We start from the raw sequence: 27,108 nt of genomic DNA, 5'->3' as shown, positions 1-27,108 counted from the left end.
TCTGTTTTGTCTTACTGAAGGAGGCCCACAGCATGTTGATACACAAAGGGGGCTTTAGTGGAGTTTCCTTCCTCTCTCTTAACCCCATTAAATTTCCTCCTCCTTCTCCCACATTCTCTTTTTTCTTCCTGACAGTATTTTATCAGTAACTCTTTAACACTGCAGCCGTACCATTTTTTTTCAAAGTTTTTACTTCAGTAATCTCTTTGTGGCCTGCTGGTGGGAAAACAGACAATGGATGAAAGACAGCTTGACTCTCCAGTAGCCAATGAGTTTTATTAGCTTGCTGGGAGGGGTAAAATAGACTCTATGGCCAAAGCGAACAACTCAGGTTTGGCAAAGTAGAAACTAAGTATTTCAGTATGTACAACCTGCTCTCTTATGTTCGCCTCACATGACATGAAGTGCGCTGTACATACGGGACACGTAAGTAATAGGTTCCATGAAGTAACCCTGTCATAGAGCTCTCAAGCCCCCCCCCCAACATCCAAATGGAGCAGCTGGCTCATTATACAAGACTGATGAAAGGGCTTTCATATAAAGGCACCCGGGCTCCAAGGACGACCCCCTCACGGCCTCTCCTTGTTTCCCACTGCCCTCCCTCCGCACTGTACATGTGGAAATTATTTGCACGTAGCCGTCCAGGACTCCTGGTTAGATGGGAACAGGACATGGAGAGGGGAGGCAGCTGTGGGCTGTTGTAATGGCAGCACAATCAGGCAGTCAGGCCAGAGCTGATTTAAACCAGCTTCCTCCGAACATGCGTTTGTCCCTTAGCTGCTTGACAAAGAAAGGCAAAGAGCAGCAGGGACAGTCAGCACTGACTGGTGCAATGTAAGACTAACGGAAGCAAGCCTGTCATAAATCAAAACTGAGGCCTCAATAAGTTTTCATCGCTTGCTGATGGATGACATTGAAGGTCAAAGATATATTAGTCTGAAACAATTAGTCTTTTACTGGCATGCTAATATGCAGAGTCTGAGTGCAAATCCTTAGCAGTGTTTTACACTAGGCCATGTGTTCACACACAAATGCCATTGAAATTCTGAGGCAGACAATTGGCATAGTGTTTTAAGGGCCAGTATAGTAATAACGATTGAAATTTTATAGTCTTTAGAGTCTTGCATCAAAAACTACTAATCACCACGTCATAGTACTTTATAATAAAAAGCAAATGTCCTCACAGCTCTTGGCAGTGGTGTCTTCAACTGCGTCCAGATGGGATTCGACAGCTGTGCTGTGTCCCACAACACCAACTCCTGGACCTATGGGAGTTGTAGGGTGGTCTATACCCCTATGGTGCTCTTCTCAATCTTTTCAAGATTTTGGGGTGGTCTCAGCCATGCCCCTGCAGTGTTTAACTTCATTTCCTGTATGGAGCTTTGTGGCCTAGCGAAGATGACGAAAGATTGAGGAGTTTTATAGATTGTTGTGTAAACTGAACTTTTATGTTTAGAGCTTGTCAAACCTTTGTTGCTCTAGAAGGGTTAAGAGTACAGTGAAAGCAGTTTGGCTCCTTGCAGTCAATAGTATATTTAAAAGGGTTTGTTTTCAAAGTTTATTTCATAAAAGCTGGCAAAAACAGTTTTGAATGGTTTTAAAATCAGAGGCATCAGCATCAGCAGGCGGATACATTGCCTTCTAAAACAATAGGCACTCTTTTGGTGGTACATCCTCCTGAACCCATCCAAAAACACATGAGGGCCCTCAGCTTGTAGATGCTACTGAGATGCCAGGAAAAGGTCTAATGCAGATCATTTATTTGCCAGGAAAAGGTCCGGTCTGGCTATAAAATTGTAATGAGCTGAGGCAAGCATAGAACTGCCATTATGGGAATGGTTTTAATCCTTTCTAAGTCTTTGTCTAACTCCAACATGCAAAAAAAGTTTTTGAAAACGGTTGTTTGTTTGCAGTGGTGCCCGAATGGTTTTTAAGTAATATTCACTGAGCCACTGTGTTGCCTAGAGCTTTCCTAGTGTACAAATGCTTATCTTGCTTTTGAAATATGTGGGCAGTTATCGGGCCACTGATTTAGAGAAGCTTTTTGAGTTTGCAATGACACACAACCTAGGGCAACTTTGAAAATTCTTTACTTAGAAGTGAAGGAAAAAACAACAACAAATAGAACAATCCACCAGAGTTTTTTAAATACCCCGTGATTCTTTGGTTAATTAGATTAAAAGGACCAAAGATGCATTATATTGTGTATTGACTTCATGTCTGGCTATCTGTATTATGTCCTAAAGTTTTTAACTTCTGACTTTTTAACTTTGATTCTCATGGCATTTTTGAATGTTCTTTCACAGCCCAAATAATTTCTGCTGTTTCTAATGGATAGCGTCTCTATGTTTTGATTCTAGTGGTGTCCTTCTTCTTCTTTCACATCCGGAGACGATATGTATTAAAGGTATCCATTTTCCAATCTGTTCTGCTTCGTTTGTGGGTTGCTCGCCATGGGACAACAGAGCTGATGTTAAAATAGAGGACATCTGGTGTGGAAATTTTTACAAAGTCAGTCATAATTCTGTGGAATTTTTACATTTAGTTGTGCTTATTTATTGTGCTTATTTTCTAGCTTTGTTACAGCTGCTAATAATTGATAAAAAAATATATATAAATTATAATTGTAATATGTAATTGTATATGTAAATTATTATATGTTGGGGTATGATTTTTAGACATTTTTGAGCATCTAACCTGACCCCTGCCTCAAACTGATCCATTTTACAGTATATATAAAAAAAATAGAAATATATAAATAAAAGATTGATAGCAAATGAGTTCCTAGTTTATCTATATAGCAATGCCAAGAGGTACCTTTAGAGCCTAATATTGACAGCCGTACTTTGTTTTTGAAACAAAAATGGATTTTTCATTTTTTGAATTGTTTTGAAATGAATTCAAATGGATTGGATAAACTTCTGTGCCATAGATTTTCCAACATTTAAAGTAATCTTTTTGATTTTTTTTTTCATGTTAACTGCTGAGGCATTTTGAAACCTGTCTTTAAGAATTTGTAACTGAAGTCCAAGACTTCACATGAATTAACACACATAGCTTATGTGATAGATAAGGATTGTGTTTCTTATAGGCTTGATTTACAAAGAACATTATGTTCTATTTTACATGTTCCAAGTTGTGTTTATTGTTATGAAACTGAAAAAAAGTGCACATATGTTTTTCTATTCATGCAAACAAGCCTAATGTTTTTTAGCGTTTGTTTTGTTTGTTTGTCTGTTTTTTCAGATGTTTCACATTTGTCCACTGCTTTTAATCTCAGCTTGTAATTAAATGACACAACAGCAATATGAGACAAAAGGAGAACAATGGACAGCCTGGATTTAATTTATAGGTTTGGATGTTTAGCTGAGGAAAGCAGGTGGTGGTGCAGACCACCGCCTATGTCTTTGGCAGACACTGGATTTGGGCTCAGTAGATAAACAGATTGTTTGAAATGTTACAACTGCATTTATACAACAATAGCAAAAAAATACATGTGACTGTAAACGTGACTGGAACTCATGTGTATTGGATTATCCATTAGGTCCACCCAATTTCCCATTCATCTACTGTTCATTCTTCTTCACTCAACATATTATTAGCCAAATAGAACAGTTCACTCCTTTCTTCACAATAGTTGATTTCTCCAGAGTCTTTGCTCCGAGTCCAAACTAGCCAACTTTGCTAATAACTCGAGAGGACACTCCTAAACCTGACATCCCAGGTCATCGTTTATCTCTCAACCAACGCAATTGGCTGTATTTTCTTTTTTCTGATTGTGAGAGCTACATCTAGCGTGAAACCGCAATCCAAATAAATTGCCAAGCTTTTATTCCTGTTCTCCTTGGCACCTACGTCAGCATTGTCTTGTTCATCATGTTCTTTATTTCAGACATGAAGGAACCAAGTCTGTTGTCGGTTAGTCGTCATCTTGTGCTTTGTGAGCTCCTGGCGCCATACCAGCAACTGTTCTCATGGCTCGAAGGGCCATTTTTCATCTTTTTAATGGGATCCAGAAGAATATTGGTGAATGTAATTCATACCATTATCTGTGCCCTTGTGTTTGAGCTGTTTTAGAGGGATCAGCAAATGAAACAGAACATGAAGAACATACTTCATACACTAATAAATGAAAGGTGAAGAAAAAAGTTTTGAATACATTTCCAGTACAACTGTTGCTCTAAGATTATAACTTGGTCTTATAAAAAATGTGTACCTTACTGCACGTTTCACCATAGTTTCAAAGAGAACTATCCACTGGGTGGCGCTAAAATACTGGTTTAATACGTGAACCATTGCATATTTTTATTACATTTACATAGGTAATTTTTGCTGGGTTTTTTTATTATTACGTTGCTTTAGTTACATATTGCGACGGTTTAGAATTCAAATTTTCGGGGACTGTCGCTAACATTCAATGCTTACCCGATAGTGTTAACAAATGCAAAACTAATATCAAAACGCATTTGTTGATGCAACCGTACCATTTCAACTGCCTTTTACGCAGATTTGAACTGTAAAACTGTTGTTTTACATAGGAAGTGCAACAGCACATTATGTGAGTAAACCCTACAGTCAATGAAAATCCATAGATATGAAGTTTGATATGTGCGATGCTAACATTCAAAAGCACCACTTTTCAAATCTCCCAACATATTAATATTGTTTTGATCGAAACTCTGTACATTTGCATGAATAGGAATAAAAGTCTTAAGTTTCACTATTGTTTCACTAGTGTTCATTTATTTTGGAAACTAAGTACTTATTGGCATGCATTTCGTGGCTCGCTAAAAAGTTTCTGATTTCCATTCACGAATCAAACCAGAAACCACAAAGTCACTTAATTTGTTGAGAAAACAATATTTGTTGATGCACATCTACAAATGAATTTGATAAATGTGTGTCTTTAGTCTTTTTGCCAAATAAAAACTGTATCTTAATCAATGATGTGAACACGTTTTGGAGGGAAGAAGAGGTTAATTGAGGTTTTCACCCAGCATTTTATGCAATATTAAAATGTAACGTATGATGAAATTCTAATGTAGGTGAATAAGTTTATGCATTTTACAATGCCAGTGGCTTTGGCACATAGTTTGGAGTGTTTCGTTTTCACATAATGTTAAGCTATTGTGCACTTATGCCAGACTTATTCATTTGTTCATTTTGTTTTCTAGTTAAAAAATTTAATACATTTTAAGTATTTAAAGTATCTTTTAAGTATTTAATGTAGCGGTCATTAAATGTTTATATAAAAAATAGTTCTGTACTATACAGTATAAAATGTTTGTACAATGCTTTGATGCTTTTTATGAATATTGAGATCTTTCTGTGGCAGCTAGTGGGTTAGTGTACTGCAGATGGCAAAGACAACACAGCTCAATGCAGAAAGCAATATGTGAGCATTACTCCATTTAAGTAGGTCCTCAGGCTGGTCAGGAAGTGTGGCCCAGTTTCTCTTGGATGTGACAAGCAATGGGAGCACAGCCATTGTGGAGTGGAGCTGATCACGTCCAACCTGTGATATATATATATATATACTACACTGATTGAAAACCAGCCATGCTCCTGGAGGAAAAGTTTCCCAGATTCACTTCCTCAGAACTCACTGCATGATGAATATGTTATTCAAGTACACGTCCAGGTATAGTGGCAGTCGAATACTGGTAGGCACTTTGAGCACTGGTCATCCATCTGCTTTAATAGCAGGGTTTAAAGGCATACATTTGAAGTATAATTTCCTGTTGCCAAAGCCTTGAACCTAATGTGCTGTTGTTTAAATAATCAAGCTGTTCAAGTATTATGAAAGAGTGTCACTCTTTCATAATAGTTAAGTGCTACTTTACGTCTTCCAGAATTTAGCTTGACCCATCTGTTTTTCATTTGATCCAAGGCTGTATTGATTTCACCTCCTCCTTTTGGGGCTGTTGCACCCTAACCACAAAGAACACAGTTTAGTGAATATGCATCACAGAGATGTGCAAGAACAGGCAACTGCCATAGCATGTTTTGGACAGTTACTCTTCAATTACACTGTCTATTCCACTGGCCCCGCTCTACGGGGTAAGCCTGGCAATGATCTCATTATTTCAGTGGCATCAAACGCTGCATGCCAAACTCGACTCTTAACACCAACACTTACATAACTACAACAAATATGGTCTATAAAGTCATGCCCAGAAATACAGTGTTATTCTTTTGCTGTCAGTACAGGTTTAGATTTAGTAGGAATTTGCAGAGGCAAAGTGCTGCCAATAGCAAAATGCCTAATCCTGAGCATTGCATGATTTGAAGCTATAAAAGGTCGTAAGAGGCTAGATAGCATAGTCTACTTTTTTTTTTAAGTCAGTAATTGAGTAAAAAGCAAAATTGAAGCTTGCTCACTGACACAGGTTCCTAGAGCCTAGATGGAGAGCAGGGTTGGAGCGAGGAGAGAAACATCGTAACTCCTGTAATGAATATTCTACTGAATTCACACATACAGCATGTTTTTTTTTCACTTTCTTGTAAAATGGATTCAAAATCATTACTAATCACTACAAAATCAAAACTATTCTAGGAGGTCCACCAATTATCATTTGGCCTTGCCTGTATCACCTGTATCTGATGCTAAATTATCAACATCCACGCATAAGTAGCGACATAAAATCAAGTTTAAATATGAGTATCAAATATGGCATAACAAACTTTTAACAAATATTCATTTCTAATCTCCCAGTCTTGTATTGCATTGCCTTATATATTTTGGCCCTTACATTAAAGGTATATAGTGCACTTAAAAGTGAAGATTTTGTTACTGACTATAGAAAGTGATGCAAATACAATGTTTAAAGCCCAAAAATGTTGTAAAGACATTGTTAAAAGAGACCATTTGATATCAGTGCTTCAATCTTCATTTTAAGAAGCTACAGCAATATTTTTTGCGCACAAAGCCAACAAAAATAATGACTGAAAATGAACGAATGTCTTAAATTGTAATGACACGATGAACTAACAAACAACTTTGTTAAATTAACTTTTAAATGTTATTTTCTAAGACATATTATTGGGAGACAAAAACACAACTCATGTTTATATGTACTTTAGCAAAGTAGTTTTATGAATATATAAGCATTCTGTCTTACTTTTTGGCCAGATAAATATCAGTAACTGCAACAATTTGATAAATTATACAAGGTCCCTACCCTGTCTCTCAACCCACCAAGGAGTTTTGACTTAAAAAGTTTAAAGACCCATAGATTAGTAAGGTTGGCATGTAGACTGAGTGGTCATGCGAAGGGAAAAAAAAGTTCTGAATCTGGAGAAAGTTAGATGTTTTTGTTCTCTTACCAAAGAGCTCTGTACTTGATGGCACAATGCAACTGTTTAATAACCCCAAATGCCCCAGTGGTTTTATAGCTGAAGGATCACATTTCAATTATTCAGCCAACCTGTATCTAGGCCATCCTGCTGATGGTTTTGGGCTCACATAGTGACAAGTAACTGGAAGCGATAAAGGCTCACAGTGCCATCATCACCTTATATGCCAAGCATTGAGCACAGATGGTATATCCACATATTTGTGCCAGGCATGTCAAGTCACAACAAATCAAATGCATACGGGAATCCACGTTGACATCACAGGAGATACTCCCTTCATCTCATCTGATCTGATGATCTTTAAATGCTGACAAGAGCACTGCATCATCCCACACTCCCACAATTAATCAGCACCTTCTGTGCTGTTCTCCTGCTTCTCTAGAGAGCTTTTACTAATGATACAATCCACTTTTGAGGGCCATTTCAACAATAATCAGTCTTGATATCTCATTATTTGTGTTTTGAAGTCACAGGAAAATCTGGAGCAATGCAAATCATAATACGGCCTTTGTCTTCTCGTGCGCCAGTGAAACCTTTTGAGGTGCTTGTGCACGTCACACAACTTACCCATGAGAGCAGTGCCTGTGTTTCTAATTATTGTTTCAACCATGACGTATGGGTAACACGTATGAGCTCACGTTTCAAGGGTCACTGGTCACAACTAGTTGTTGCTGTTGAAAGTTGACTTTTGCTGTTGACTTTTAGTGCTGCAGGGAAACATTGACTACAGCTTCTTATTAGTCAATGGAAGTCAACTTTTCTTCCAAAATATATATTTTTTTACTTCCACAAGCTTTGAATGTTATCAAACCTGGTATCGTAGCTTTTTACATGAGCAGTCCCTTGTTTGCTCATGTTTTTGTTGCATTGGCTGAGCTCTTAAAGCCATTATGGCAGGCGACCAGAAAACATCTTGACAGTGATGGGAACTATACCACCCTGCCAAATGCAGAAAGCACAGAGCATCTGCATGATTTGGAAACTGCTGGCCAGCTGTTAATGTGCTCAGCGACTCAGACACTTGGCTCTAAAATGGTGCAAGTTTGGGGAAGGGTCCTGGGTGGGGCAGGGGAGATTTTTTAATGCGCAGTACCACTGTATGTATTCATACTTTTGGTTACGCTTCCTTACACGCTTACTCACTCACTGAGTCAGAAACACATGCACGTTTGAGTAATTTAATAACTGTCCTGGTGCAGTAGAAACCCTGTATGTTACGTGGGAAAGCAACATGAGTTTCCTGCCAACACACACACACTTGAGTGCCTTGTTTGTTTTGAGAGCTTTCCCCTGTAAAGCACTGTGCAGCATATCAAATCTGAATCTTTTGCCATTGCTTATCAAGATGAATCTGTGCACAGAGGCAATTAAACTATAAGGATACCCATGCTTCTAAGGTAACAGGGGATCAGTTGGAGGGTTTAAAGAAATAGATTACCTACATGTTGCTGATGTGTAAAGACTTTTCATTAATTGTTGCCGAAACAAATAACATGAGGGGTTGAGACTGTAATTGTGAACCTTCATACTTTATTTTTGTAACAGGAATTCTCATTCAGTGTAATGGTTCTATGTTTGCTTGATCTTTTACCTTCCATGTGTTCTGTGTTTTTGAATTAAAGGTCTAGCTCACCTAAATATTTAAGTTCTGTCATCATTTACTCACTCTCATTTTATTCCAAACCCATTAAACATAGATTTAAGAAGAATTAAAAAACTAGGGAACTAGGGATTTCTGTCCCTAAAAGTTAGTTTTACAATTTTTAACGCTTACTTATTTACGTACTTACTTTCATTAGAGTGTAAGTAGACTGTCTGATTTTTAGAATGTCTGATTATTATCTGTTAACTGTTTATTGTGATGACCTCCCAACAGACATTCTACTGACTATAGGCAACTTCTCAAGAACATGTCAATATATTCTAACCCTGACCCTGCCAGTGTACTAATACTCTGCTAACACTATAGTGAGAGTTAGGAGATATGTAGGTGCAACTTTACTTATAGTCAACAGAATTTGAAAATTATAGTCCTGGACACCATTTGTTTTTGTTGTATGGAAAAGAGCATATTGGACATTCTGCCATTCAATTCTCATTTTATGTTTAATGAAAAAAAGTCAAATGAGGGTGAGTAAGAGATTTTTTATTTGAACTTTTTCTTCAGCGTGAAGTGAGTAGCATGCGTCATCTATTAAACACTGGGAGACTTGTTTGGTAGGTGTTGCTGTAAAAGCCTGTGTTTTTATTATGTTGCCATCACTAGGCAGAATTAGGGGAATTCAAGAGTGAAAAATGAGTTCTTGGTGAAAACTGTGAATCTGAATAAACCTGAAAAGAACTGTATAGTTGCATGTACCATAAATGCTCCAGATGTGCACTATGGCTTATAGCCATATATTGTGCGGTACAACCAGGCATAGTTTCAACTCCCTAGCCTAACTTTCACACTGAAATGGAGCAAAAGGATTTAGGTCAGGATTAAGCTCTACACTTTCTGGCTTTAATAGAGATAACTAAATCCTTTTATTGGTTATATATCCTGAATTCCTTTGTTCACTGACTTTAACAGGGCTTCACAGTGTCTTTTAAAGCTTTTGTTCTCTTTTGCCATTGTACAATAGTCAGTCATATAGCAGCGAACAAGTAAAAACCTATTTTCTCTTAACTTAAAAACTCAAAATTACACATTATTACACTTTTACCAAAATGGCCTCAATTTCCGAATTAAGCAGTAAAGAGCAAACAATCAAATTGCCCACACTAGCTTTCATAACCACAAAGATCATTTCAGCAAATTGCTTCTTTTGTTTATAAGCATTTGGAAAAAAAATAGTAAGTAATCCATGCCATCATCTGGTGCAATCAAACATTAGTAAGTGTTTAAAACCCACATTATTACCATTCGGTAAAGTAAGTGCAAAGCTATGAAGCACAAATGAAAATGAGTCATCCTCACTGAGGTGAGATTTCCAGTCAGTCATGCTCCAGTCCTGAGACCCTTCCTCATTTTCCACAGTTTTTGTGTAAATCAGTCACTGTGATAGCATTGGCATAATGACCCATGTCTTCTGTGTGCTTTTTTTCAGGGTGGGGAACATATGACTCCATGGAGCTTTAGTCAGCACGACGAGGCCCTCCGGGGATGAAAGGTGGTTTTCTCACCTACAGTCTGTAAATCACAGCTAAAATAACTGCAATGAGGTTTAAAATATCATGTGTGTTGAACAGGTTACTCCCTTTCACCATCACTCCATTGGGACCACTGAGGAAACATCCTGAAAGACCACACATTCTCATTCCACATCTTCATCATATCTCTCCAATGATAATGAGGTCTTCTTATGGTCCGGACACACTTTTGTTTAGGTCAAGTGGGTCATATCTTTATCCTACCTTATCAATGCAAGGGTCCATTAAGTAATCTGAAAAGGGGGTTATGCTAGGTGAAGAAGAGTTTTCAAGAGGAACCAAGGAGAGGGGCAGATGGGAAGGTGGGTGATTGTTTGTTGGGTTTCTTGGTTGATCATAAATCTGTCAGGCAGGCTCTGACGTACAAAATCATAACACAGCAGGTACAAGCAAATGAAAAATCAATCAGCAAAGTCACGTTGCACTAGATATGTATTACAAACAGGTGGAGTGGTTGTGTAATTCTGCATTTGGAGAGCATATGAACGGCGTTCAGTGTTCTGAATTAATATTTTCTTAGTGGGGAGTCCATTGTTTCCAGTGAGACATTATCACTATTTGACAGATTTACTTTGAAGTGCCTAGACTGCATGTTGAGAAAGAAATATTGAAAATGGTTTTCTGATTAAACTGCCTGCACTGTATTTAAATGAACATATTGTGTCACAGTCCTTTAAAAATTATGTTAAAAGGTTTAAAAATAAAAATATGTCCAGTTGTTAAAACTACATTTTGTAGTTTTGAAGACATTTTTAAATAATGCATCTTGAACAAACACCACATTGTAGTCTGCATATCTCCCCTAAAATCTAAACGTAGAGACAAGCATGGCAGGAAGGGAAGCTGTTCTTAAATGAGGGAGTCTACACACACACACACAAAAACGTAGGGTGATGGGCTTCATCTCTCTCTAAGGGGAGGGGGAGTGGCCACAATTGGCCAAGGCTTCAATATAAGCCTTTTGTATGGACCTCTGAGGAGCCCAATCTTTCTTGTGGCACAACTACCAACACCTACACCTCTTCATCGACAACAAGGGGAAGAAAGTATTTTTCCATACTCCTTCCAGATTTATTACCCGATTGCGTTTTTTTCGCCCCCGGTTTTTGTTCAGTTGCTTTTCTAGTCAAAAGGCCTTTAGGCAAAGAACAAAAAAAGACAAGATGATCGCTCTGTTTTCCTTGACATTGGTGGTCTTTGCAAGCAGTCTGCATGCCGAAGCACAAGGTAAGAACCACTTCTGATCCCCTTGTGCATGAATGAATGAAATTATGGTTCAGCATGCACATTTCTTCATTTGTGCATGTGAAGGTGTGGCAGATAAATGTAATACTGAAAAACTGCACGACGTAAATTGTAAAATGTGCGATTTATTTATTATTTATTATTTATTAAGCTGTGAGATGCTAATAAGATTGAGGAATACGATTCCCAATGGATGGACGTAATTTCTTAGATGTTATTACTTGATGCAGACACAATGAACCAGATTTTAATATTCCACTATTCTTCTCTAAAAGACTCCTCCCACTATACAAATGCACACACACCCACAAAGATTTGGCTCACCACAGACTTTCATAAGCTCTAAACCATGTGCGGCAGGTAATTTAGCAGTAGTTTAACAGTTGTTGGCAGATAGCTGGGAATGTGAGCATCACTGAACTGACTGTGAAAAGTGGCTCTGCTGATCACATCTGAGAGCAGTTCTAAGACCTTTCTTTGAGGGTAAATGCAAGATTGGCTTCTGATAGCCAGTGATGCCAGGAGCATACTGGTAAAGGCACTCGATGGACCTTTATATTTCCAGGATGCAGCTGTATGGTTGTTGCCAAATCCTCCGAATTTACACTGATGCTACTGAATGTATGTGTTTGACAAGAGCTACAGCAAGATTAACAGCCCCTGAAAATGTAAAGAACCCCTTGCTGAATACAGTCATTTTCCTTCTGAGGTAATGGTCTGTAAAGTGATGGTTTGCATGAATTGGGCTGGGCTGGGGCTGACGGAGAAGAGGTGGAGACTGGAGGAAGGAGTGAAAGTTTTGTATGGTTTTTGGCTCTTAGAGGCTGCTCAAGATGGGCCTGTTTCACTGACGCTCTGTTCAAGAGATAATGCAGCCATTAGTCAGGCATGGTTGAGTAGGGGGTGTGTGAAAAAGAAAGAGGATGGCTTTGTGTGTGATGGGTGAGAGAAAAGGAGAGATAGCAAAGGAGAGACATTCAGATAAATGGACTATAATAAATACAAAGAAAGAGAGAGAGAGACACCCTAAATGTCAATGCACAACTAGGATGGTTGAGCCCCATCCAGTTGTGTGCAATAATTCATGCTTATAACTCATACTGACCTCTGCTTGCTCAGCAAAGTAGGAAGTGAAGTTTAGCCGTCAAGGCTGTCTGACTGTGAGGGAACGATTCCATATGACACTTGTATACACAGATGTGAAGCCCTAATCAGCGTGTTTTCATGCATTTAGTGTACCTCACACAAAGCGTCATTTTGTACTGTAAAGTGCTCCAGCCCCACTGTTTATACAGCAGATGTGTTCAAGCTGCCAGTGAAGAACAAATACATTTATTAAATGGCCATGTTGATTGAATGTTTATTTCAAAATTGTAGCACCCTCGCTGTTTATGTTTCAGTTTACAAATGTCTCTGATGTACGTGTGTGTGTGTGTGGGGTCATTAATTCAAATGTAACATTTATGTTAACATCTAATATTATAAAATCTAAAATAAAATATAATTATTACACTGTTAAACCAAATTGCTCAGTTCTTAAAGGGTGGGGAAATGCTATGTTAAAATATTTACCCCTTTTTTCCTTGTGTTTGCTTGCATGAGAAGGGTGGGTGGAGATGGGGGATGGTGGAGCATGAGGATTGGTGGGAGTTGGGTACATGGAGAATATTATCAGTTAGTGGCATTGGGATGATATTTGAGGGTACAAAATTGGTACAAAATCTCACCAGCAATAAAGTGTATGTCTTCTGCGAACAAAGAGATGTGTGGAGACCAAATCTGAAAGTCCTAGTTCTAAATTTGCTAAATTGGTAGCTGCTGTCACTGAAAGGTGTACGTAATCATTTTTGAGACATTTTTCATCTGTTCTTTCGGGTTCCAGTCTGTAACTTTGGCACACTGTCTCCTAAGTGAGAGTTTATTAGGAAGAAAGTGAGAGAGAGTGCATGACTCACAGTGAAGTGCAAAAAGGGATCAGATGTGTGGTGTTAATGGTTTAAACGACTGCAGGGCTCAGTTTTAATTACTTCAAGAAAAAGAGCATAATCTCTCATCATTTGGTCATAATTTGAGAGATGTGCTGTATAAATAAAGATGGAAACAGTACCGTTTGACATAGCTTCTGATCCATGAAACATTCAGATGTTAAAACCATTTGTGCTTCATTCTGAGCACAAGTTGGGATCATGTCATTATATGTGGAAAGGCTCCAGCTCATCTGAGTAATAATGGACTAAGGTAAGGTAAGCGGTTTGAAGCATAAGGGTGAAAGTCGCGAGTGCCTGCTAATGAGTCCCATATTTGCTTCAAACATGTGGGAAAGATTTACTGACACACTGCATCTGAATGTTAAGGTTAGTTGTAGAACATGATAGACAGAAGCACAAAAGCTTAAAGCTAAGAAGTCGCTGACTGGAAGACAATTTGTTGTTGCACATAAACCTAAAATGTACTTTTCAGATCAAGTACTCAGATTAGAGAATGCATGAAAATCATTAGATTGCTATGATACTGTATAGAGAAATGGAGAAACAGAATGATAGGACTTATTAAATGTTGTTGTTTTTGGTAACACTTTACAGTAAGGTCTAATGCATTAACATTAATGTATTAGATATCATAAACTAAGACACCATCAATATTTTACATTATAGGAACATTTTAAAATATATTCAAAAAGATTTCTAATGCGTACCAAGGCTGCATTTTAATAAAAAAAAATACAGCCTTGAAAAATACAGTAAAATAATATTGCAGTTTATGTGATTGTAAGTGTTGTCTATTTTAAATATATATATATATTATTTAATTCATTCACTGGATGGAAAAGCCATCAGCATTTATTAGGTCTTTTAGTGTCACATGATTGTTCAAAACACTGTATTACATTGATTTTTAGCCCAAGAAACATTTTTTTTTATTAGTATCACGGTTATAAAATGTCTATGCTGTGGAAACCATAATATAGTCTTTGATTACATTTCATTAAATGGAAATCTTTTTTTAACATTATATATGTTCTTACTGTCACCTTTGATTTATTGTGTCCTTGCTGTACAAAAGTATTCATTTCTTTAAAAAAAAATAATGGTTGAATAATCTGGCAAAACGCATCTGTAGACAGTTTAAAACCACAGAAAAAATGAGAGACTCAATGGTGCCTTAAGCTAAATCTAATCATGTCTGCTGTGCAGTTGACACTTTGATGGTGAAGTGTAGCCAGCCAGGAGAACTCTCGGGTCGGTTTTAGTTTCCTCGGTATCCATCAAATGTTCCATCAAGAGTTGCGATGGACTGGGGCCTCCAAGACTCAGACAGAGATCAGGAAACATCTTAAGGAGCTTAATGGGACAATTATGCCCCTAACCACAAACAGACATAGCAACTACTACCAGAGATATAGACACAACATCTGTGAGCAAAAAGTTGAGCTTTAATGAGAGAACATTTGTCTTCATTGACATAAAAAAGGAAAGTGGTGTCTGTGGTTCCCCAGTGTGTGCGCAAATACATCATCTGATTCCTGTGAATTATAATTAGATTATTTTTTTAAGCTAAGATTTGTGTGCGCTGTGTTTCTTTCTTATTTTGGCTACTGCAGGCTCCTTCACAATGTTAAGATAATATATTTGGATAACCATTCAATCAAACCAATAAAAAATAGTAGCTAAGAAGTTTAATATAATCCAGTGGACTGTAATTACATCTTGAGTAATAAAAGAATCGCTATACTCTAAAATCTTGCTTAATGTTTTTGTAAATCTAAAATAAAACAAATAGACCTGCTATTTGTTTCAGTATAAATAAGCCATTGTTACAGAGGTCCCATTTTGTTTTATTTCAGATAGTGAAGCAAGGATCAAGGTCTACGCCAACAGAGGTGACAATATCACCCTGCCCTGCAGACTGGATGGTCTGTCCAATTTGTTTGGAAACAGAATCAAGTGGACCAAAATTGAAGATGACTCTACAGAAACCGATGTGCTTATCTCCATGGGGTTCCACAAGAGAACCTATGGAACTTTCCAGGACCGCGCTTACCTGTTGGAGATGGATGACAATGATGCTACTTTAGTTATTACAAACCTAGATCTGAACGACTATGGCACATACAGATGTGAGATCATCAACGGCATGAACGACAAGATTGTTGAAGTGGACCTTGAATTGCAAGGTAACTTTATTATTTCACGATTTAGTTATCATTTCACCATTTCACATCATTTACATTAATCAAGTCACTTACTGAAGTCAGCAGTAGATATTTCCCATATATGTCTCTGTATTGCCATATATGCACTGGCTGTAATCTGCAAACATAAAAAAACATTTCATTCACTCTCTACATTTCACAGGCCACATTTGAGCTGTTCATTTCAATAAATAATCTTCATCATTAGCACTTGAAATGTGAAGACACTCTTTTTTTCAACACTTTTGTTTTTGCCACTTATCATTTGCTCGTTCTCCAGTAATATCCTGTAATTGGTGCTCTTGGCCAAGACCACCATTGCAGACTTGGCTCCAGAGAAACACTGGGGATCTTTACACAGAAAAAGTGAGGTGCATGAGCATAATGAAACAGGCTGGCGCAACTAGTCATTGTTAACCTTGGAATTTTGTTAACCTTTTGGAATTGAAAAGCCTAAGCCCTGCAAGTAATTTTCTCTCTCTTTGAAAATTTTTTTCTCTAACACCGTACCACAGAAATCTTTTCAACTAAGCAGGGAGGCTCTTAGACAACTAAAACGTTTTACTAATATCCAACTTACTCGTACAGTGGGGTGGTCCTAAAATACGTTCATCAAACCAGCCTGATGTTAAACTCAGTTGAACTTTTCCTTAGGGGAAAATTCACTTTCTTTCACAGGGGTTGTTTTCCCATACTCCCCTCGTCTGGGGCGGTACAACCTCAACTTCCAAGATGCAGAGGCCGCGTGTCTGGAGCAGGACGCGGTGGTCGCCTCCTTCGAGCAGCTCTATGGGGAATGGAGAAGCGGGATGGATTGGTGCAATGCCGGTTGGCTCAATGACGGAACCGTGCAGTATCCCATCACCAAACCCAGAGAGCCCTGCGGAGGAGCAAGCACCACAGCCGGACTGAGAACCTACGGCCGACAGGACAAGTCCAACAAACGCTACGATGTGTTCTGCTTCACAGCCAGCCTTAGAGGTTAGTTAAACCATTCAATTCTAATATAAAATGAAGCATAACTGTTAGTAGCGTCTTTGTCCTCAACTCTTTGGTTCCCATCACAGGACGCTTTTACTACTTGATTCAGCCTAAAAGGCTGAGCTTTGATGAGGCTGTTGACGCGTGTAAGAGAGATGGAGCTGAGATCGCAAAGGTGGGTCATATATACGCTGCCTGGAAGCTGCTGGGATACGACCGCTGTGATGCCGGTTGGTTGGCCGACGGTAGCGTTCGTTACCCTATCTCCAGGCCCAGGAAGAACTGCAGTCCAACGGAGGCTGCAGTGCGCTTTGTTGGCTTCCCTGACAAAAAGCAGAAGCTGTACGGAGTCTACTGCTACAAACCTCAGCCGTGAAGCTCTATGTGTCACGTCACCAACCAAAGAGCATCTATACACAGGTTTCTACATCCAAACTTATGAAGGACTTTTTGCATGAACTAGCCATAACTGTGACAATTATAGAAAGAATACTGTAAAAAAAAACAGTTTCATACCGCAACATTCTGAATATTAATGTAAACAGTTATTTTACCTATCATTACAGTTTGTACACTATATGTATTGACAATGAAGCGACGGAGAATAACACAAATTGCATTCAGGAAGGATATTTAGCTGGAAGGAACATCATTTCGATCAAAACCCTTTTAAAGTTTGTCAAGAATCTCCATTGTGATAATTCAATAAAATATTTAAATATTACTGAATAGTATAAACTTGACAGAAAGTTTTTGAAACTTGCCCAAACTGAAATTAAAAATGGACCTGACACTTTTCTTTTCCTAAAAAACTTTTGCCATCTTACTAATTTCTTTAAAACTATGTATTTTCTGGTATTTCATATGGTGTTGGTGTCTAGTTTTGGTGTATTAGCCAATGCTCTGAACTGTGATCTTATATTGTCTGTTTGAAATATCAAATGAATGTGTAGTTTTACGATGCTTCGTATTCATAACTTCATGAATATACTTTATATTCATCCATTGTTCCATTGTAACATTCATTCCTCGTGGCTACCCTTTTTTTTAAATGTGTATTCTTTTTGTTGTTGTTGTTGTTTAAATGTGTTTGTCCCTTGATATATTTTCACAAGTATTTCATCAGAGATAGAATATGACACTGCTGATGATGCATTAAAATTTGTTATATGGCAGAGAACTACAAACAGAATTTACACTGAGAGATTCTTTAAGGACCCAGTTGTATATTCAACATTTCACGACTAGCTTGAGTCTAACTGCTTAAGTGTACATGAATCTCAAATGAATGATATTGTTGTATTCCGCTGTTCTCCGCGAAAAGAGAACAGCAGTAAAAGCCATATACAAAATCATGCCCAAGATTGAACACTAACATTGGAATGCTGTGACAGGCATCGTGTGGACGACTTAAGATAATGAGATCTGTTTACTGATTATTGTAACATCAGTTACTTGCCACTTTGAAATATGTTGTTTATGGGAGGGGAATATATTCTCCACTTATAACTTCGCTTTGAACTGCAGAAGCCACAGTGCACATAAACGACATTATGCTTGAGTTTGTCTTTTTTATGCACAAAATATCTTTTCTTTTTTGGAAAACTCTGACACGCATTGTAAGGTTTATGAAAGAAAATTTAAGCGAAAAATAAAACCCATAAAAATGGAATGGCTTTTGTTTCATTCTCCATTAAACTGTGATGAGTTCTCATCCTGTTACAAATACTTTCTGCCCTCTAGCCTATCTAGATAATTATTATCTATGCATATCCAGCAATCGATACGGTATTTTCTAAATGTGTTTGATCTGTGACTTAAGATCTATGAAAAGCCTTGGAAGCATTTGCAGAAAAAGCTTGCTACAGTTATACAGTGTTCTCTGGCTAATTCTGCCTTTTTACGTAAATGAATTCCAGTTGTTTGAAAATAAATAAATCAACGATTTCTGCAATGGAAAATGGCAACGTGTTTTCCAAGTCTTAAATGAGAACCCGTCAATATTAACGAACAATGACACAGCGGTACCAGCGGGGAAACACATTCATGTCAAATTAAATGGGACTACAAAAGCACAAAGCACATCAAAAGTCGGTCTCTGTTTGTCCTTCTAGATTACACGGCACAATGTTCTTACAAAACCATAATCAACAAAGATCCCATGTTGTACACTCAGTGCAATATCTGAATATCATAACAATATTAACCAAAACATCAAACAAAATATTCCCTTCCAACTAATTATGCTTATATCTCAAGGTCATGGTGGATACACGATGGATACAAACAGGTATCACAGACCTGGAGGTACAAGTGATACTGTGGATAGTTTTCATTTCAAACTAAAATATTTAACGTATTCTTTTGTTGCTAAAGTTATTTAGGATAAATGTTTAAAAAAGAACATATCGCGCAATCCAATCCACGTTATGTCTTATCTAGAAACTTAAACAGGTAACTAGTCTCCAAAGGTTCTTACATTGTGTGCTATGTATTTAATGTATAGTATTAATGTTGAAGTGAATTTAATTTTTGCAAAACATAACTGGTAGAATTATTCAGGCGTTCGAGTGCCTTTATGTTAGTGAACTTGTACCATCTGGTGGTCAACATTAGGCACTGCTGATGAAGCACATACTCCAGTCACGGTGTTTTATTATGTATATATATATATATATATATATATATATATATATATATATATATATATATATATATATATATATATATATATATATATATATATAAATCTAATTATTACGTCCTATATTATTAACAATGTCTACCATTAAGCCCTTTCAACAGGACAAAATTCACTTCATATCAGAAGACAAAATGACCAGGAATGCAATTAGAATATAATAAACTTTGTTTACACAGAAGGCATAAAAAAAACATTCCTTACAATTTTTCCATTTCACAAACATTCCAGACAATCACATTTGACAATAAACAAGTTATACTATAAATATAAAAAAGATATGTGCACTTTCGAGAGGGGAGAAAATGATAAAAACACACAAAAGAAAAGGTCTTAAAGAACAAATGCTTGGGAATAAACAAATGGATGACCAGTTCAAAAAAAAAATTGGTGTTAAAGCTGTTACTGTGAATCCTCTTCTTTTGGTCCATTGATACACCCCAAATGTCAAGAAACCCATCAAAAATTAATCTATTAGTCACATCACTGCCAGCTATTGACACACCGTCATCTAAACTAATGTACTGAACTATATCACTGTGCAGTTTGGCCAAGTGAAGTCCTCAGTGTGTTCTATATCGCTACAACAATGAGAAAACAAGGAGCAGCTCAAGAAATAAATTATAGGCATCTTGTTAAAAAGGCACTCGTTCAAGTCTTTTAAGCATCTCACAAAGTACATTCTCTTTAAAGTAGTTTTAAATTGTATGAAAAACAATGAAAATGATGATGAAAATGATGTGAAATACATACAGTAAGTTTCATTTGGTTTATAGATAACTGACGGCGGAATGAAATGTATGTGAAACAGATTTGCATTGTAAACACTCCAAGGAAACATCAAACCGAGGAATATAAATAGTCTAAAATCTACATGGCTTTTCAATAGTGAATAGCTTAAAGTCAATGTATTAAAATGTATTGTGTTGACTTTAAGATATCAAAACCGTCCACTGCATTGGATGCAGTTTTTTAAATGATATTATTGGCCTTTTTGTACCACAACAAACACTGACTCCGTGTGAGCCATTGCTCACTCTCTCTATATAAATATATTTTTTCACATTCTTATGTATGATTTCTCGTTTGTTCAGTAAGCATGCAAGGTGTCTGCATACACCTGTGGTTCTTGTGGTTTTGTGTATCAAAATGTACCATTATGTTTAGAAGCAAAAATAGGTTGCGCTATTATAGCTCGCTCGCATCTGGATTGTGAGTTAAAAATTACGAAGGCACTGTGTATTCCCCAAAAGAAGGGGAACAGATGGAGGGCAGGTCAGATCATCTTTTTTTGTGTTTTCAGAGGCCAGCTGAATGTGTCCTTTATGTTTGTTCTTAAAAACCATCTCTCTTCAAAAGATAAAAAGCCACTGTCTCGTTCCAGTGATATTCCACTCTTTTCTGGTCCTTTTCATAAACTTTTCTTTTATAATCTTTTCTTTCGGCCAGCAGGCAGATCCGTCATATGCTATCAAAATACATTGAAAGGTTTGTGTTAAAATAGCAACTATTGTTGCGTCCGATCGCTTTTTAAACCATGGTGATGATGGTGTCGTCGGGGGGCATCAGCAGACGTTTCTGCCAATCTCTTCTGATGACTGCGAAAAACTCTGTATGTCTGATACCTTGCATAGGACCTTTGGAAGTTGGAGGCTGGAAAGAAAATACAAGTACATTAAATTAAACTAATATATTTTTAGAACTTATATATATATATATATATATATATATATATATATATATATATATATATACTGTTTCACAATACTGTTTTAAAGTTTGGGATCGATAAGTTTTTTTCCTTTTTTGCAGTAAAATGGATGATAATATTCATCTTGAGCAGAATGGTTTATAAATTATCACGTGACCCTAAATATTGTAGTTACTCAGCTTTGCCATCATAGGAAAATAAATTTCAAAATAAATCAAAACAGAATACATTTATTTAAATTGTGTATATTATATAAAATATATAACATTTCACAATATTAATGTTTTTATATTATATTATTTTAGATTTTAAATTCGACAACTGCTGACTTGGTGATCATAACACACCCTTTGAATACAGTGTGTATAAAATGATCATTCAAGCTCTATAGGGATTTTGTTGTGATAGATATCTACGGACAGAACACTTACGATTCATGCAGGAAATCCTGGGCAAATCCCATGAACCGTCTCCTCTGCAGCGAATGGTGGGAACATGTCTCTGGATGAAGCCGTCCATGCACTGGTACCTGATCAGGGAGTTGATCTCATAGCGTGGGCGCAGCTGGCCAAATGTGCGGGCGTTAATAACAAGAGGAGGCTGACTGCAGGACACTATTGAAAAAGACACACAGTAGAGTAATCAGTAACTGAGGAATGATAAATGTTATTTCAGAATGTTAGCTGATTTAAACCACTGAGGTCGATAAACAACCAAACATATATCATCCTAGGGTACAGCTATCATCCAAAGTTTCACAGATTCCCTATTATACAACATTTTTATTTAGAAACCACTGGAATTTAGACAATTAGAAAATAAATGTCGACCTATGCATGTCCTATTATTTTAGAAATGCCCCTCATCCGTGTGCTAAAAGCTCACCTGTGCCTTTCTTGCAGGTGAATGTGAGGTGGTAGTTGCAGGGAACATCATTCCACTGGCCGTCCTCGTGCCAGATCATTACCACACAATCCTCCCCTGAGGAAAAGAAACTGTCTGGCTGGTTCGGTCTCCAGTTTTCGTATTGCTGCGGGGGAAGAATGTGGATAGAGATGAAAAAGTTAATGTGAGGGAGACGATTACACTATAGAAGCACATACAGATATGATACAATTTGAGTTATGAGTTGTGTCATTGTATTTTTGGAGATTGCATTCAACACACCTGAACAACTTAAAACTAGACTCAACGTAGAAATATATGGCTTGTGGTGTATGTATTCTTTTACATCCATATGTACGATTTCTTGTTTGTTGAGAGTGCAGCAGGATGCCTACGTACACCTGTGATTCTTTCATATTTATGGCAGTTATCTATATTCAGATCCACATTTACCCTTAAAAATCTTTTATTTTTTCAAAATTATAACTTACGAAAAATGCTTGTAAATCTCTCATTATATCTTAATATTATCACCGCTTCTTGTGTTCTTATTTGTTTGTTTGTTTTGTCAACTTGTTTTATTTCAATTGGCACATGTAATGTAATTCTTCATGTACCTTGCAACTAAATTTTCGAGTGAAATAGCATTATTTGAGGGTAATTTTTTGTGCACACACTCAGATCAACAAGGCCTACATAGTAACTGAAGAAAAACATGTTTATGAGATGTTAAATAAAAAAAACTAAAATTATTATCACATTTAAACTACAATTATTAAAAAGAATTTTTTTTTTTAAATAAAGTGTGAAAGCAATTAAATGCTTTCGAGCTGAGTATGAAAGGAGCACACAGAATGGCAAAAAAAACATGATCATGATAATACAGGCACACTCCAGTAGGGGGCGCCAAGCACACACATCACCACTAAACTGCAACGTGCATCTGCAGTGAGGAGTGTAATGCATTTGGAAGATAGTATTTACAGTTGTAGTTATAGTAGTACATTTATATACAATTGTCATGGCTAAAATTCTATCTTCAACTATCATGGTGAAATTTAAAGTGTTTGGAGGTATTGCTTATTCCTTTACTGAGTTTAGTTCAGACTAAATTGTAAAGTATATTACTTTAACATAATAACAATATGGATTTAAATGTATATTGGCACTCTTCCACCTAAATTCACATTTTTCACATATATTAAACATTATGTAATGATACCCAACCAAGACAAGCTTAGAGCTCCGTTCTTTCAGCAACCCACCGAATACTACACCAACCACACAAGAAGTCCTGTTATTATCCTCTTACAAAAGGAATATGTGCTTCCTCCTGAAACTGACGTAATGCAATTTTTGACCCTCTGGATAACTCCAGTGGCACATACTTAAATACATTACCAAACATCAACTCTTGAGATAGCAGCTCTTCTGTATACAGAATACAATAAGAGTGTTTGCAAACTCCAGAGTACGTGTTTATAGTCCCTCACTGATGCCAACTGGACTGAACAGTCACACGCTCACATATTAGGTCTGGACTGTATCTAGTGCAGCCTTTTCCAGGTGCTGCTCATCCTTCACACCTCCATTACCTGTCCACACCTGCAAGCTTCCTCTACCCTTATTTATTTTCATCCTCCAGTCCTGAGAGGACTTTCCACAGATGAAAACTCCTATCTCTTGCCCTCCAGGGCTTTGTGGCCCTTCCCCTCAAAATACTGCCGTTGTCTTTGAAGTGAGAGCCCAGTCAGGACTAAACGACTGTAATTAGCCACTTTCCTGTTCAATAGAGGAACACCTCTAGAGATGGTTGCATATGTCTCCTGTTTTACTTTTTTCACATTAACCAATTCTTGCATAAAATTACCAATGTTTTTAAAATTCATAGCTTTTTAAAAAAAACTAATCTTCAGCATCGTGGAAAATACGACGATAAACAAATTTTATAAACAAATATTATAAAGATTTAATCTAGACTTTCCACTAATAAAAGTGTGTATCAATGCCATCTTTCTACAACAGAATAAGAACATTTTGAAGAATTTTCTTACCACAACACTACCATCCGTCCACCGGAAATCATTCTCAAACATCTTATCATTCAGACCAATCCACTGGTAGTCATGGCCAAGGCCTACAAGAGAAGACAGAAACAAAAGTCAATTCACCAGCCATATTAGGAACTCTTGGTTAAAAATAAAAGGCATTTTTGTTCTTATACATCACACTTCCTGCATAAAAGGCCGGAGCAGCATTTGGCCCTTTTTACTGGTGAGAAACTAACCTTTCTTTAATGTCCTCTTTAGCTAAACAAATCTTAAACCAGTGGTATATTCTACAGTCCTGACCACTTTTGCAGCAACAAAACAAAACTAATAATAAACAAAACCTTATCCTTCCTCATAAATAACTGTTAGTTTGCATGTAACTGATGATATTAAGACAGAATGTATACTCACGGTTGATGTACTGCTGCTCCTCGTGGGAAAGGACACTAGCAAGGTGTGCCCCCTGGAGACGACATTCGCGCTCTGCTGTGTCCCAGTTACGCCGATGAGGAAAGAATTTGTAGCAGTGGCCCTGGAACTTGTGCCAGCCATAGCTGCATGTTTCTGTGTCTGTAGAAAATCATGTGCGAGTTTTAGGTGATGCACTACACATAAACTTGACATGTAGATACTGAAACTGAGATAATCCTTTTGCTAGAAGTGGAAAAAAAGAGCTTGATATTGTCTACTGTCAATTTCTTTTTATTAGCCCTTTACCTTTGGGCTTACACTGTGAGGCTGTTATCAGTATAATAAATCAAACTCTTTTTTTGTTCAGTGGCACTCTTTTCAAGTGAGAATGATTTTCCACTCATGCTGGACCTGAGGGAATATGTTTTAACTCCCTTTTCAACCTCATTTTAAATTACATGTCAGTCAAACAAGATCACTTAGAGCAAGAGTTACACCCTTGTGTCTATCATATCAGCAAGCCAATTTTGCATAAGAATGTCTACAGTGCAATGGAGAAGAATGGGTGCTTGGCTCTCAGGCATTGTTTAAGAAAGAGGCATTGAAGCAAAGCAGACCTTAAGCAGCCACTAACCATTTGAAAAAGCATATTATGAACCCGGAAATGTATTAGTCTTGTTAACTTTAAAATGATTTTAAAGCTTCTAGATCACCATTTGATACTGTGATCTTATTAATTTGCAAATAATGTGTGTCCTATCAGTCACGGTAAGTATGTTTATGCACACTGTTATAATCAAGCTGAAGCTGGATTTTGAGCTACAGTCTCTGCTGGTACAACTTCAGTCAGACTCACATGATATTTTAGAAAGACAAATTATTGTTTTAGTCCAGCTGAAAGCAAACTTTTAAAGTGCTTGTAAACGCACTTACTGACTGTTTGTGGATCAACCCAGGGCTGTTCTACATCAAGCTGAGAGCTTTGATTCCTTGTTTGAAATCACTGTGATTATAGCAGACTTGCCCTGACTTAACCACTAATTGGAGTGTGTGTGTGTCTAAATTTTTTGCAATTAACATACAGGAGGGAAAATATCAGGTCCTAATGTGTCACTACTGCAACAAAGAATAAACCATACCAAAAAATGTAAATCATTAACAATTAAATCATCCACAACATCAGTACAAATGCATTTCAAAAAAGCAAGAAGCAGTGCTGGCTTATGATTTTGGCTTTTCATTTAGCATTTATTGCATTTAGCAGCCTTTTTTGCATTTCTCTGTAAGCATGTCTGAGACTAAGCCACTTGCATTCACACTGAGTCACTGCAGAATCACTGAGTAGTGTCTGTAATGTTGATGCTATCTCAAGTTTTAGATGGAAATCATGTTCAGAGTACTCAAAGACAGTTCGCTCATGACATCGACTTTCATTTGTTTTAATTCTGACAAAAGTCAGATGTGAGTTGAACTGAAGAGATTTTGCTATTAGCATTTTAACGTGCATAAATACTTTGAAGTGGATAAAACTCTCAAGAAAGTAACCTCACTCGTTTAAAGAGTAAATTAATATCTGTAAGTAATAAGAGAAAGAGTGATGGTCTTAACAGCTGTGCTCAAGTGAGAAGGTTAAAAAATGGTATCCTCTTAAATAGTGGAAAGTACCATCAAGTAAAAATATTTTATCTATCAGGATCTACCGAATCACATTTACCGTGATCATTTTTATTCACAATGAAATCATTTGAAAGCTTAGATGGTATACATGGTATATCTCCACAGTAGTTTCTCGGGCTACATCTGCTTCACACATTGTCAGCAAGTTGATATAGCATTATGACCTTCCACAGGTATCTACAGAGTAATTATATGTTAAATAAACTCTTACCTTGCTCACACAGTGCTCCTGCATAACTTGGGAGACATACACAGCTGAATGAGTTAAGGCCATCAATACACGTCCCTCCATTATGACAAGGGTTTGTGTGACATTCATCAATGTCTATGAAAATAAATCAGAAAAAGTTGAGTAAATAATGTACTTATGTGCATCAAAATTATTTGGAGCTAATGAGCATTTAAATGTGCAATACAGAAAACGTTTTTGTGTTTAAAATTGAGCAAAATCCAATTATTGAATAAAACTTTGGGTGAAAAATAATAATTCATATTTTGAGCAGGTAATTTTCTTTTACAGCATTTGCATTGGTATACTTAATTTTCATAAATAGAGTAAAGAAGGTCTTGTAGTATAGTGATAGACATGCTACTTCATGGCTCAAAATATCAAATTCATTTAAGCAGAAATGATCTAACTTGTCATTTTATGTTTCGCTACAGATGGCAATATTTATCCCAAAGTTCTGTAGTGCACCTTTAATAA

General features: G+C 37.0%; 2 protein-coding genes across 3 annotated transcripts in view; one reads left to right on the top strand and one right to left on the bottom strand.

The window, feature by feature from the left end:
• The first annotated feature begins 11,501 nt into the window (after window positions 1–11,501).
• On the top strand, window positions 11,502–18,638 carry hapln1a (hyaluronan and proteoglycan link protein 1a). Of its 2 annotated transcripts, none has more exons than XM_043245747.1 (4): window positions 11,502–11,775; window positions 15,638–15,967; window positions 16,640–16,966; window positions 17,053–18,638. In XM_043245747.1, the coding sequence occupies exons 1-4, from the start codon at window positions 11,712–11,714 to the stop codon at window positions 17,340–17,342; spliced, it is 1,011 nt and encodes a 336-aa protein (XP_043101682.1). In that variant the 5' UTR covers window positions 11,502–11,711; the 3' UTR covers window positions 17,343–18,638. The 2 variants fall into 2 exon arrangements, with proteins under 2 accessions (XP_043101682.1, XP_043101683.1); XM_043245748.1 differs by having other exon boundaries at window positions 11,505–11,775; window positions 16,664–16,966.
• Window positions 18,639–19,842: 1,204 nt separating this feature from the next.
• The window catches only part of vcana (versican a), a 37,511-nt gene continuing 30,245 nt past the window's right edge, over window positions 19,843–27,108 (bottom strand). The window contains exons 10-15 of the mRNA XM_043245569.1: window positions 26,614–26,727; window positions 24,726–24,884; window positions 24,318–24,400; window positions 22,264–22,408; window positions 21,810–21,992; window positions 19,843–21,320 (exon numbers count right to left, since the gene is read on the bottom strand). Coding sequence (XP_043101504.1) covers window positions 21,175–21,320; window positions 21,810–21,992; window positions 22,264–22,408; window positions 24,318–24,400; window positions 24,726–24,884; window positions 26,614–26,727 — 830 coding nt within the window. The 3' untranslated portion in view covers window positions 19,843–21,174. The remainder of the gene's footprint in view (window positions 21,321–21,809; window positions 21,993–22,263; window positions 22,409–24,317; window positions 24,401–24,725; window positions 24,885–26,613; window positions 26,728–27,108) is intronic.

The sequence above is a fragment of the Puntigrus tetrazona genome, chromosome 7, assembly GCF_018831695.1.
Source record: "Puntigrus tetrazona isolate hp1 chromosome 7, ASM1883169v1, whole genome shotgun sequence".
Taxonomy (NCBI): domain Eukaryota; kingdom Metazoa; phylum Chordata; class Actinopteri; order Cypriniformes; family Cyprinidae; genus Puntigrus; species Puntigrus tetrazona.
This window is presented reverse-complemented; position numbering and strand designations above follow the sequence as displayed.